The 14,210-nt window shown below is 38.5% G+C and overlaps 1 protein-coding gene across 4 annotated transcripts in view; it reads left to right on the top strand.

Annotated features, from left to right (window-relative positions):
- LOC127987488 (nuclear factor 1 A-type) overlaps nucleotides 1–14,210 on the top strand; it is a 123,998-nt gene that overhangs the window by 58,224 nt on the left and 51,564 nt on the right. For all 4 annotated transcript variants that reach the window (XM_052589834.1, XM_052589833.1, XM_052589835.1 and 1 more), the window contains exon 3: nucleotides 12,916–12,981. In XM_052589834.1, coding sequence (XP_052445794.1) covers nucleotides 12,916–12,981 — 66 coding nt within the window. The remainder of the gene's footprint in view (nucleotides 1–12,915; nucleotides 12,982–14,210) is intronic.

Genomic DNA, 14,210 nt, shown 5'->3' with positions numbered 1-14,210 from the left:
CCACCCTTACTCAGACACCCATACACTCTTTTTCTGGACTGTCATCCAGTGCCTTTAGAACAGAATCTCCTCAAAGATATTTGAATCGAAAATGACTGTTCATCCAAACTGATCTTTCATCCAGGAACGTTTTCACTTTTCAATTTTATATAGTGGCGTTTTACTACTTTATAAACTATGGTTTGACGTACAAACAAACAAACTTGCAGAAACGTCTCTACATGATCATACTAGCACTATAAAGGCTTGAGTCAGTGTGTAACAGAGTATTCTGAAAGGAGACGTGCCAGGAGTCCCCTCTCTCCCTCTCTCCTCGACCCAGGGGGTTGCAACAATACAAGAAGCCCATTGTGTGGCTCATAGTAACCTTTCTCTGGTAACATTTTCTAGTTATCAATGACTGAGACGCAGAGAGAGGAGGAGGCCTGCTATGAGTCGGCACTTTGTGTCTATGTGGGACTGACACTGGCTCCCCACGCTGGCATTCTTCATCAGATCAGAGCGACCCAGAGAGGGACACGCTACAGTAGTGACATGGACCAAAGCATCAAAGTTGTACAGCAGCTAGGAACCACTAATTGCTTGTTGGATCAGGTCATTAAATTATACAAATATTTATAAAATTATATTTATAAAAATTATGAATATAAACATTTATGTAATTTCTTGGGGGGGCTGATGTTTGTATAATCTTATATACATATATATATATATATATATATATATATATATATAAAACATTGAAGTAGTCTGTTGATATAACATTTTTATATATGATATTATTCTAACTATAAATATATTTACAGTATATATGTATTTATTTATTGTGTATAAATACGCACATATATATATATATTGTGTATAAATACGCACATATATATATATATATATATATATATATATATATATATATATATATATATATATATATATATATATAAAATATTTTATTAATTTTATTAATTAATTTTTTTCTACTCATATTTATATACTTTTTTATAATAATAATAATATAATAAAATTAATATTATATAAAATATATCATTTTTGCAAATTTAAATTAAATAAAATTTATGCATTTAGCAGACGTTTTTATCCAAAGCGACAGTGCATGCATTTTAAATTTTTGGTTTTGTTATTAGATATTACGTATTATATTTTTTGCATTTTTATTTTAATGCATTTTTATTTTTGATGTTGTTTTTATTATTTATTATATTTTTCATACTATATATATATATATATATATATATATATATATATATATATATATATATATATATATATATATAAAATATTAGTATTTCTTTTACATTAAGACGTTTTTTGGAACTTACGTCACATGTCATGCACTTAATTTCTGTTTCATTCCAACACTTTTGCAATACATCAAATAGTGTGTTTTTAATTTAAAAGTAGTCCAACTTTGATAAATATGCTTAGATACACCATGTTCACTTCTTGCGCTTAGTGTAGCTGCTTTAGAATGCAAAAAAATGCTATGAATTCTCTTCCTAAGAAACTCATGCAGTCAGGTTCAGATGAATCCAAAGTCAGCATAATTATACAAGGCTCCCAGTTCAGAGTTGACTCTGACAAGTTCAGGCCTTCAGAAGTATGTCATTTGCATCTCTGGTTTCCCGATCAGAGCGTATAACCGTACAGTATGCATGTTCGTACAGTTCCCAAACAAGTTCAGAAGTGGAGAGTTGATGAAAAAGGAAAAGAAAGGATAAAACAAAAAGCAGCAGCGGTAATGCTATCCATTACAGCGCTATAATTATGGTAAGTGAGGCGGAACCAAATCAATATGGCAATTCATCAATTGCATTCCCAAACTATTTCGGTCTGGCTTATGTCATGCCGCTGCTGATGGCGTCCTTCACTGGCGCAGTATCTCGGGCCGCACGTCAAGGTTCCTCTCGTCCTAATCCACTTTCCCGAGATGTCCATTATTCCACGGCGCTCTGCTGTAATGTTAATCATGCTTTCGTTAATTGATCCGCCGTCGCTGCTGGAATTGCCGTGGGTGAGTGATTCCTTGAGCATCTTAACAGAACAACAGGCATTATAAATGAGACTCGGGCCTCCAGGCCTGGGCAGAGGTCCACACACACACACATGCACACACCGCTGCAGAATAGAAAAGGTTATATACAGTAGCGGCTGTTGTGAATTCTGTGTTATGGCAGACAAGCAAATATTTACTGTCCAGCGGTGCTTTGTAATGTGAACTGTGGAGTAATTCCTCCTTTATGCAAACCACCAGAATTCTTCAAAAGATGCATTTTTGCAACACTCAGTAGTTTTTGGGGGGTAAGAAATTATGACATTGTAAAGACAATTATTTTACTGTTTTATTTATTATTAAAAATGGGGTGATTTACTTATGAAAAAGCAAAAATCTTAAATATAATTGTAACTTTTGGCATGTCAATGAAATCGTTTTTTATTATTATTATTAAAAATGTAAAAAGAAACATTTATTTTATGACTAGAAAGTTAAAAAATTATCATTTATTTGCAATAGATCTTAAATATTGTAGTAAATCTTTTGTAACATTATGAATGAACTGTCACTTTTGATCGATTGTGTGCATCCTTGAATACAAATATTCATTTCTATAAAGCATATAAACACAAAGTATTTTTGTGATTGGGTTTTAAATTAATATTTTCTTAATCAATAATCTTATTGCATTTTTTTCTAATTTAATGTAAGAATTGTTTTAACACTGACAAAATTTTACATTTTACATACAATTAATAAATTTTTATTTTTTTCCCCCCACATTTTTAGACCAAATTTTACATAGATTGAATGTTTTATTGTTGGTAGAACTGCAAAACACAGCATTAGGCATCGTCACTCAGTTTCTATCTCATTTATATCAGTTTTCCCAATATTATTTGCCATAAAATATGGCGAATCATGGATTTGGCCACCGCAGTTGCTAAACCCCGAGTAGCCCATTGTTCGGCACTGGGGGATGGCATGTGCTCAAATAAAGAGAGGGCACATTTAAAATGGTTGCCAGAGCTTTTAAGATGGCTGCCAGGGTTTGAAGTATTAAGAGGAGTGAGTGTGTATTAGAGATAAATGGTAACATCTGCAACTCTGCGTTATTAATGAATCTCCCCAAAGTAATGGTTATACGCGCCTGCGTGTGTGGGATCAGACTTTGTCTTTTTTCCCTCCTTTTTTTCAAATCAGGATGTTGTTGAACTTGGCACTAAACTTCTTGGCAACGGCGTTTTCTGTGTCATCCAACAATAGGAGCAGCTAACGTGATTCTCTCAGCATTGCTGTGTCTGGCATGACGATTTAGCAGCTATGCTTTGGATAAGCTTGTGTGGCGGAGAAAAAAAAAAAAAAGGACGATGAAGAGCGCCAACGAGTTGCTTTTGGCACGTTTTCCCGCTCTTTTGTTTACGTACACGATTGCATTTTTAATTATTAGAACGATTGTGTTTGAATAGTCTGAAGTACAATTGCGGAAAAAAGAGGATGGGCTTCTCACCTGACAGGCCCAATTGTTTCGTTTTTTGTGTTCTTGTCGAGAAGCCACCGTCTTAAAATGGTGGCAGACTGATCGGGACAAAATGGAGGCGGAGGGGAGGAGCGACGGTGTGGGAGTAGAGCGTGATGGCATTATATTTCCACACGTGGGGTGAAAATGAAATTCAACATCCTACATGAAATTGTCAGTTCTCGTTGGCCTGTGTGTCTTGACGCGTGTTGGACGCTGTAGCGCTTTCTTGTCCTTCAGCCACGATTGAGACAGCACGCGACGGTTTTGTTTGTAGACAGACACCCTCCCTGTTCTTCTACCGATTTCACTGTTAGTTTAAGGGCCTGGAAGGGTTGAAATGACAACCTAGAGCTTTGGCTGGCATCTCTATGAATGCCTCGGGTGTACGCCAGGGACTTGGACTGAGTCGCCGTTCACAACTGAGCATTTGTCCAAAGGCTTTTCCTTCCCCAGCCTCTCGAAACGGTCGCTTTTGAATTCTAATTTGACGACACAATTGCGCAGCATAAATAAAAATGACTCGTCTAGACAATATAGAGCTCGTGTCAGGGCTTTGAACGTGGTGCCTTGTTTGTGGGCTGTGGGGAGGTTGTTTATGCAACGCTTACTGTATGTGAAATATGGACATGGGTCATTTACGTGAAATTTAGAAAGTGCACAAGAACGAAGAAGTATCGACCGGCTACATTTTGAGATTGGTTTTTATCGTTTCCATTCATCGGGTGAATTAAATCAAATCAATATAAAATGAAAAATCAATAAGGATTGTATTTCTTGAAAAATTATGTCATTTGTCTTTATTTTATGTAGGCTGGCTGTTTCAGTCATAGTGTAACCCTCACTATAAACCAGCAACAATATTATAAGATGAATATAAATAAACATATTATACGGTTAATTGCAATAGTATTTATATGAAGCAATATCATTTTATCGTTTATTTATTTATGTTTTATATTTTGTCGTTATTGTTTTATATTTACGTAATATTAAGGACAAATTCATATAAAATTGAGTGAGAGAGAGAATCATATGTAGTATTTTTATATTTAATATATGATAGTAAAATATAATTATATTATTATTATTATCATTATTAAAATGAACCTTGATAAATAATATATTAAATATATATATACATTATATATATATATATATATATATATATATATATATATATATATATATATATATATATATATATATATATATATATATATATATATATATAGAGTATACTTAATACTTTTTAATATTAATTATTGTGGTTTAAATATAAAAACATTAATTCTAAATCCATTTATTTCTGGGGTTTTTTCATAATGTTTTTATATTTATGTAATATTTATCAAGGCCACATTCACATATAATATGATCATTGATTTTGATATCAATGATAATTAAATATGATCATATAGAAATTTATTTATTATTATTATTATTAAAATGTAGCTTGATAAATAATATACGAAATATATATATAAATATTTATATATTGATACTTTCTACTTTTTATTTACATTAAATATAGTTGTTTTATTTTCTTATTTAATTCTCAAAATTATTATTTTTTGTTTTGCCTAAAATGTTTTTATGTCTTTTTTTATTTTTTATGTATGGATTTGTGGGTGGTCACTTTTCCAAGCAGCCAAGCTCCTGGGGGGTTTTCTCAGTGAGAAGCGGCTGGAGACAAGTGCGTTGCAGGGGAAGTTGCGGGCTGGGTAGTGCATCCCTGGCGGTGTTACGCTTCAGCCTTGGCAAGTGTCTTCCAGTTTGTTCCAAACACAGGCTACGGCCAGCCACTCTCTAAGGAAGAGAGCGAGCTGTAGAGAGAGAGACTTACACAGAGAGAGAGAGGAAGACATAGAAAGGAGGGAGTGAAAAAGTTGGCTGCCAAATTGAATCACCCCATCTTTTTTCTCCAAACGTCCTACTGCCAAGATCATGGAGACTTTCTATTTTCACTCATTCTGAGAGAGATGGGAAAGGGGGGTTTGAGACCAGGCTTCTCCGCCCACAGCGTTAAAGCTGGTGTCAGTGGCCAGCCAAGCACACCCTTCTGTGCCATGAATGGTGCAAATGTCGCCCGCCACGTATTGATGCTCTGTGGGTTTACTTACAGTCATGTTTATGGGTGATGTTGACAGTTTGTGGCCCAATAAATAGGAAAATCTGTACTGAAATAAACTATTTTGTTGCTTCTAGTCCATGTTTGGTAGATTACATGAAAAGGGTTTCCCCATTTCATGGAATCATTCATTTCTATTTTAGTATAAAGGAATATTGCATGTCAAAAAAAGTCTCATCTTTCACCTCACTGCCCGCATGATGACTGTAGCAAGCATGGACACCTCAGTGTCAGTTGGAGACGGACTACCTGGCTACAGGCGCTGGTTGTTGTGTGGAGACAGGTGTGTCGGAGATCCTGACAGCGATGAACACCCACCATGTACATTGCACATCTGCAGCTGGAGTCTGTCAGCCAGGCTCTTGGAGAACGATGAATTACGGCGCACACGTACATACACACATAGACTCCCGTGCCACAAATGAAGGGTCTCACGGTACTCACTGAGATTATATCTCTGGCAAATGACAATCAAACTGACAACACTTTTTTTCTGAATTCAGTACCGCGTCCTCGGACACAACTCCGCTTCGGGCAGGAAATCAGGCCTGACAGAGGTCAAACGCAAGCATTCTTCTCTCCTTACAGCACACATAGGCTCAGAGTCAGGAATAACAATGCCAGTACTGCCTATTGTGTTGTTCTCCTGGACCCCAGGGGCCACATGGAGAGCCTGGTTATTTATTTTCCAAACTATATTTGTTGAAAGATCCTCGCTGTCAGAACAAGGACAAACTCCTCTACCTGTGTCACCATGTGCATTCAACTAGGGCAAGCAAGAGGCACTCTGAAGACAAAGACAGGATGTGTCTGGAGCTTGCGGAAGTAGGCATCTCAAACAATATGGCTATTTGTTTGGAGTAGTGTATGCTGCTTTTGGCCCGGCTGTTTCCAAAGGTCTCATTTTTGCCTAATCACTTCGTTGTGATATTTTAAATTCAATCTCACTGTCGAAGTCTAATGTATTTCGGTTTGGTTTTTCTTTCTTTTCTTGTTTGGTGTTGCAAATATTCCCCTCTCCTCGCACTCCCTTTGAGGAATCCGTGCTCACACAGACACTTGACCCACTCGCGATCTTTCTATTTCTCCACATCAGGGCTACAGGAGGTCGCGGTACACATTAGATCCCTGACAGCTTCGACTTCTCTCTCACAGCCTGGCTATTTAGAGAGGGAGAGAGGGAAAGCGAACTGCGGAGAGTAAATTGAATGTGGCCCCAGGGCTGTATATTTCACCATATCCCAGGGGAATTCTGGGATTCTGATTCTCTCTCGCTCTCCCTTCCTGGGAAAAGGCCAAGAACTTTTTCTCCTCCTCCTCCTCCTCCTTCTACTCTGCTCGCCTTTCCTGCCTTTTCCTAGAAACTGTAGTTCATATCAGGGGGGTCGAGAAGCACAGCGCTCAGGAAGAAAGAAAGGGTTTGCCTACAGGCCAGGGGAATATATCTTTTCCCGAAGAGGAGCTGCTAGCATTGCGGATGCTACACTTTTTCCTTCTCTCCCTCTGGAACATTTCGCCCAGCCAGAGAGAGAGTAAGGTTATGTTCCAGTGCCCTGCGTAGTGTAGGAAACATACTGTATATGTTCAGTCCAGAGGGCACTGCAGCATAGGGAACAGGTATACATTGAAATATCACAGGAAGTGAAGAGGAAAATTTACCCACTCGATACGTTACTCGATAAGTAAGTTACTTTTTATGGAAAGGAATGCGTTACTTTACTTTTGCGTTACTTTTTATCACCTGATCTGGGTTTGTTTAATAATTTTTAATTTTTAAAAATACGGATTTTGGGCAACTGTAAAGTCCCTTTCTCACCAAAGGTGAAATTATTCAGCCTCAGCCTGAAGGAAGTGCCTCTGCACTCAACATGGGCACAGGAGAACTGTCAGCGAATAAATGGTTGCGTTACTTATTTGAAAAGTAACTCAGATATTTTCTTGTGAATTTTGAAAAAAACACTTCACTAGTTATTTGTGTAATATTACGTATAATGCCTCACCCCCAACACTGTTTATTATATGTGGATTATATAAAATAACAATCACTCATTCTTCTTTTGTTAGCTTAGCAACATGCTAAAATTTAAGTAACATGATCAAAATTAACCAAATAATTTGTTATTACAAAATTCACAACAGTCTTAAATAAAAATTAAATAAATGTATGCATTTAGCAGACGTATTTATTCAAAGTGACTTACAGTGCATTCAAGCGAACATTTTTTACCTAACGTGTTCCCTGGGAATTTATGACCATTTTGCGTGCTTAGGGTATTTATTATTATTTTTATTTTTTGTGTGTGTCTTTAAGTTTGTCTAAGATAACTCCAGAATAATACAAAAAGTATCAAATTTTTCTCTTAGCAACATGCTAACACACTTTTGCATACCCATGAATTTTACAAATCGGTCACTCACTGTACAAGGTTATGTTACCTATGTAGACTGCAGGACAGGTAACTAGATTATAAAACCGAGCTATTGACTTTTCTATGCTAGCTCTTCATTACTCCACCTTCCATCTTGCATTAGCTAATAATGATATCTTGTTCCCAGTGCCCCTACCAGTACAGGGGGAACAAGGATTCAAATAAGTCAGGAATGTCCCGCTTTTGTGTCTTGGTAACGGTAGCTTGGCAATCCAGACAGCTTGTCTTACACCGCTAGCACAAGAGCTGATTTACAAGTTCAAGTAAGGAAACATGGCATTCCTTTACCGCGCTAGCACTTATTGATGGCTCTCCCTTATAGTCTGGTTTCTACAGGAGGGAATAGCTCAAGTCACACTGACTAAAGAATAATTGAGACTCGGGTAGTTTTTATTGCTTTTTGCCGGATTGCAATAGTTGGTTTACTGTACCACAATGATCCCATAATGTCATCGCTGGGAGACCGCAGAGTGGATTCTGCTCATTTTTACACACCGTGCTCTTGTGTATGAGCTCGAGTGAAGCACATCAAAGCCGCTAGGGCTCCTTTCTTTGGTCCCTGTCCTTAAAAGTGCATTCTGTATTTTTCAAAAGTTACAGAAGAAAGAAAGAAAACACACCAGTATTACTATTCAAAATCCAGACAGGATCTGTAAACACGGCCTGTAACACTATCCTCTCCCGTCTCGCTTCTCGGTCCTCCAAAAACAGCAGTGTAAACAAGCGACGCTCCATGAGAGAAGAAAAACAGCGCAAGCCTCGGCAACGAGCTGATCTATAGAGGAGAAGCAGAAGGGTCCTGTCTAAACACTGCCTCTTATTAAATACGGTGTGACGTAAAAGCGCCGGGGGAGAGGTCAGGGTTACTCAAACACTGAACACGGGCAGCGGCCTGACGGAAACAAACGTATGTCTCCAGTTCCCCATGCAGAAGAATGACAACCTGTTGTGGTATGAAATGGTGATAATACATATATACTAGCATTCAAAAGTTTGGGGTAAGGTTTTTTATTTTATTTTATTAATCAAGGATGCATTAAATAAATCAAATAACATTAATAGAGTTTGTCCGGTCATCCATAAAATGCGTTGATGTTGATTCCTAAATGCATCTACTTTCAGAAAGCCAAATAAAGTGCTTTAGTTTCACCTAGATACACAGCATCTCCCTGACATGACGACTTCGACTCTAACTGTGGTCACTGAAACGAGGCCTTCTTTCTTTGAGTGAACATTTGGGCGGCGTTACACAAATCTTGCCATATAGTGACAGAGACACGTGGGGCGTGTTAGAACGAGCCGTTTTAGGGGGGCGTGGCAGAGTCTTAACTTTGATAAAGAATATCTCTTTGGATTTGAGACTTTAGTCTTTGCAACTTTACAGATCTTCTTCATGCACCAAGAGCTTGTAACACTCTAAAGAGAAAGGAAAAAAGGAAATCGCATCTTATGCCCCCTTTAAAAGGCATTCGATTTCAGGTGAAAATATGAATAATATTTTAGTTTCCAAAAATTTGGTGAAAAATTGTTTTATATTAACGTTTGCTCATTTTTTTAAAGCGTTAAATTATTATTGATTGTTTCATTTCGCATATTCCACTTGATTTACTCGTTTTCTCTTGCCTTTACTCCTTTTTTTTTTCCTCACGTCGCTCACAATTTCAGGTTTCATCGACACGTTCCCCCATCTGTGACCCATTTCTAGTTCCCAGAAATTATTTCTTTTTTTTTTTCTCCCCCAAGTCATTTCTATGTAATGTGCATCATGGCCCAACTATGCTGCTCCAAAAAAAAAATGCATATTTGTGTTGCTCTGGCGATCATTCTAAAACACGTTCCTTCCGAGTACCTCGGATAGTCCGTATAGTCTCGAGTGCGACCACGCAGGAATCCGGCACCCACAATCTCATAATGTCTGTGGCGGCCCGAAAGAAAAAGAAAATCTGGGAGACGATACTTGTGGAAACAATGCTTCAATCCCTGGAGCTTCACCTTCCATTGATACTCTAGAAAGGCCCGTTTGTATTTCTAAATTAAGTTTCTGCCTCCTTTTATGGGCCTTCGTGTTCCTGAGCCCACTGTGTAAAGGGCCTTTTGAAAGCGGGGTTTTAACACACAATTGGATTACAGCAAAGCACTTGGTGAGAAAGCGGCGGGTTGGGACGAGCAGACCTGCGAGAAGTACAGATGGTTTAGTGCATGCATAATGAAACAGACCAGGCGGTGTGTGTGTGTGTGTGTGTGTGTGAGTGTATGCGCACGCCCCCTTAAAGCCCTCAGCCTGGCCTGGGAGAGGAAGGAGGAAGGAGGCAGTCAGAGTCTGAGGCAGACCAGGGGGCATAACGCTCCTGCCCAACCTGCCTGCCGCCGCAAGCCGGTCCTAATGATCTAATTAGGGAATCACCTCGCCGACTAATTCGGCCACGTCCAAGCAACCTGAGCCCGTCTCAATTATCCCAGGCTTGTTATCGGACGCTAAACTACGCCGTTTTACCATAATGAATACCGTTGTCGAATTGAGGCGGAAGAACACGTCGACTGAGTCGCTCCAGGTTGCTTTTCTTCTCCCAAACCCGAGCGGCATTCCCATCTTTTTGATGGTGTGAGAACAAAATTAGAGATACACAGGAACCATCCCTCCTCTGTCTTTCAATCCGCGGCCCATAGAGTGGCTTGTTATGCTCTTGTATAGAGGATTTAGGCCTTCTGAATGGGCCTGTTTGTGCACGGTATTTAGTTGTTTGTTGTTTAGTGTCTTTTTTTTTGTTTATTTCGGCGAGAGGGGGTTTTTTGTTTCCCCCCTCGCTCTCTGAGGGCCCTCGACAGGGGGTAAATGCAGATGTGACACACTGAGTCTGGGTCTCACGCCTCATTTGCATATTTAATTAGCAATGGGCACTGTGTGAGAGAGCACTTGGTCCACGGAGGGCAACTGGGGGAGTGTGTGAAAGTCCCCGCACACAGGCACCCACCCGACACCCGGCTTCCCGGCCCCTTTGGTTGGTTTTCACATATCTCTGGGCTGTTACTGGGGCGGGGGATGTTGCTGTATTTTTTTTTTATTTTTTTCTGTTTTTTCGGCCCACTCTTTAGATTGCCTTTGTTTTAAACTGTTGATGCAGATGGCAATGCTGAGCTGAATGCAAACAAGGCCCTAAATTGTTAACTTTGTCTAGGAGCAGATGAATGGGCTGGGTTTTGCTTTTCTTCTTTTATCAAAAGTTACTTTCCGTGATTTATCATAAACTAAAAATTAAAAAAAATTTGTATGCGAACTATTGCACAATTTAGCCTATGGGTTGCATTTGTGCTCCAAAAATACATGTATTCAAGTGGAAGAAGTCATAAATCTTTTTCTTCTTTTATCGAAAGTTTCTTTACGTATTTATCGTCGTATTTAAATTCTTGTGCAATTTAGCCTATTTGTTACATTTGTGTTCCAAAGTATTGTTTTAATGGTTATTTTTCCAAAAACTAAAGTGAAAAAAAGTCTTTATCTTCATCCTTTATTAAAAATTATTTTTGTGTGATAAGCTGCAATTGAAGCATTTTTATATACAAATGTTTGTGAGATTTCGGCTGAATGTTTTTTTCTTTTATTAAGTTTGTTTTCAATGAGCATATATTTCACTGAGCATATAGCTATTTTTAACATGTATTCTACCAAAAAATGAAATGTAAAAAGTCACGAATTAGATTCCGATCCTAACCTCACCAGCCATTTTCTTTCCTGTGCTTGCTAGCGCGACATAGGTAATATTTCTCCCAGCATGACTATTTTATCTCGAGTGGGAAATCAATACTCACCCCAGCTTCTAAATCATCTCAAAGGGTGTTTCTTTGCAATTTTTGGCTGTCGTAGAAGAGTTAAAGGGACCCAGGTGAATCTTTGCGAAAGTTCCCTTAACGTCACGGCACGAATCATTGCTATCACAGCTAATGGCACCGTTAAGGAGCACTTCTTGGGAGAAATCGGAGCCCATCAAATTTATAGGGCCTTTTTTATGCAGTACACCCAGGTCTGAAGGCTTTCTCTCTCTCTCTAGACTTATTTCCATAAGTGCCTGAGCTGCAAATAGCACACTCAGTGTGAATTCACAGCCCAGACCCCACTGTCGGTCTGACCTACCGAGCCGCGTGCCAAAAGGACATTGGCTAGAGTACAGTCAGACCTTCTATTCCGATAACTTCCCTTTGCGTCTGAATGCTAATAAATACAGTCTGAGATTTACGGTTAGGCCTGTCAATTGATTTATATAATCACAGAATTCACTTTTATTTTATTTTGTAAATTGGAATTATTTATATTTTATTGTAATTATATTACCTTATTGTTCACACACACACACACACACACACACACACACACACACACACACACACACACACACATATATATATATATATATATATATATATATATATATATATATATATATATATATATACACATTCATAAACCACATTACTTAACCTGTTAAATTGCATCCACAGTTAATTATAGCCTAGAAAGATGGAGTATTTTTACGATGCATGCAGTTGTGTCTTGGCCTATACTGTGGCAGCAGTCAACTCTATTGAATCGGCAACACGCTGGTCTCCTGTGTACACACATAAGCATAGGGTTTCACCTGCGCGGCCAGTGTGTGGTTGGCTGCCAGACTGCACGGTCAGCATGGTGATTCCTTGGTACTCTGGACTAGACGCTTTGTATCTTTAGTGTTTAGACTGAAGAAACTGTTTTCGAGAGGCTCTCAAGTGCATGATTTCATTTTGGTCATGAAACAAAATCTCACTTTCTTTTTCTTTGTGTGTCTTTCTACAGAAGCAGGGCAGTCTGATAGTCCGAACCAGCCCAGTGAAGGCGACATCAAGGACCAGCCAGAAAATGGTGAGTGTATCCAAAAATATGCATATACAAATCTCAAACGTTATCCAGGTTTCTGGAGCCATGGCCTAGCATTAGCACATATGCTCCAGACGAACTTGAAGCTCATACATTCTTTAAAATAAAGATTGTATATGATTCCATGAAGAACTATTAAAATCCATGGAGCCTTTTCATTGGTGGAAAAGGTTCTTTACTGGAGGAAAGAAATTTTATTATTCTTTAAATTATTAAAAGGATAGTTCACCCAAAAATAAAAATTCTGTCATTAATTAAGTCATTGATTCCAAACACGTAAGATCTTCGTTCATCTTCGGAACACAGATCTTTTTGATGAAATCCGGCAGCTTTCTGACCCTATGTAGACTGCAGCACAATTGACACCAACCTTTGTTTTTTAATAGTGTATGTGAAATGCAAGTTTGAATCTGGCCTGCATTATTTTGTCCCCAAAATATAGCTAGTTCTTTTTAGCCGTTAGAGCTATAGTAAGAACTAGTTTGCGAATTTTTCACGTCGTCGAAGCTCTGGGCCTCGCTCTCTCTCTAAGAAGATTAGCGTGAGTGTGTTAGTATAAGCCAGAGGTGGGTGATTACTCTTAAGAGGATTGCGTCAGCGTAAACTTGTGCGAAAAGTGGCGTGTTTCCAGGGCAGACGGAGAATTGTTCTAAACGGGCTCTTTTAAAACAAACACAGAGCAGCAATTCCGCTGATTTTGTGTGTGTTTACAAATTATTAGCGGACAATGAAACAGTCTGTGCCGACTGATTTACAGTTTGAGAAAACATAAACACCATGATTGAATGGAAACGGTCCCTTGTTTGCTTGAGTTTAAACAGAGAATGATGTTGAAAAGTCCCGCTTTATCCTCCCTCAACCCCGCTGGAGCTCTGTTACGTGTGCGTCCCTCAACACTGGATTATAAGGCATATTTTCCTCCTCACTTAAAGATTATCGCAGATGTGCGCTGCGAAGCTTGAGCTATTATTTCCACGCCCTTGTGTGTGACACCACCATCACCCTATTTACTCAGATTAGAGGATACAGACAGATGAGCATGTTCATCTTTCTCATCCTGCATGTAGCTGATATTATCTTTTCATCTCTCTCTCTCTCTCGGTGTGAACTGAAGATCACCCCTGAGTTGTGCCGATATAGGCTGCACATAATCACTCCGCTAATGTCTTTTTTTTATATATATTTTCTCTCCCCTACAAACTCCCTCCATCTGG

This window comes from Carassius gibelio, chromosome B22 (assembly GCF_023724105.1).
Source record: "Carassius gibelio isolate Cgi1373 ecotype wild population from Czech Republic chromosome B22, carGib1.2-hapl.c, whole genome shotgun sequence".
NCBI lineage: Eukaryota > Metazoa > Chordata > Actinopteri > Cypriniformes > Cyprinidae > Carassius > Carassius gibelio.
This window is presented reverse-complemented; position numbering and strand designations above follow the sequence as displayed.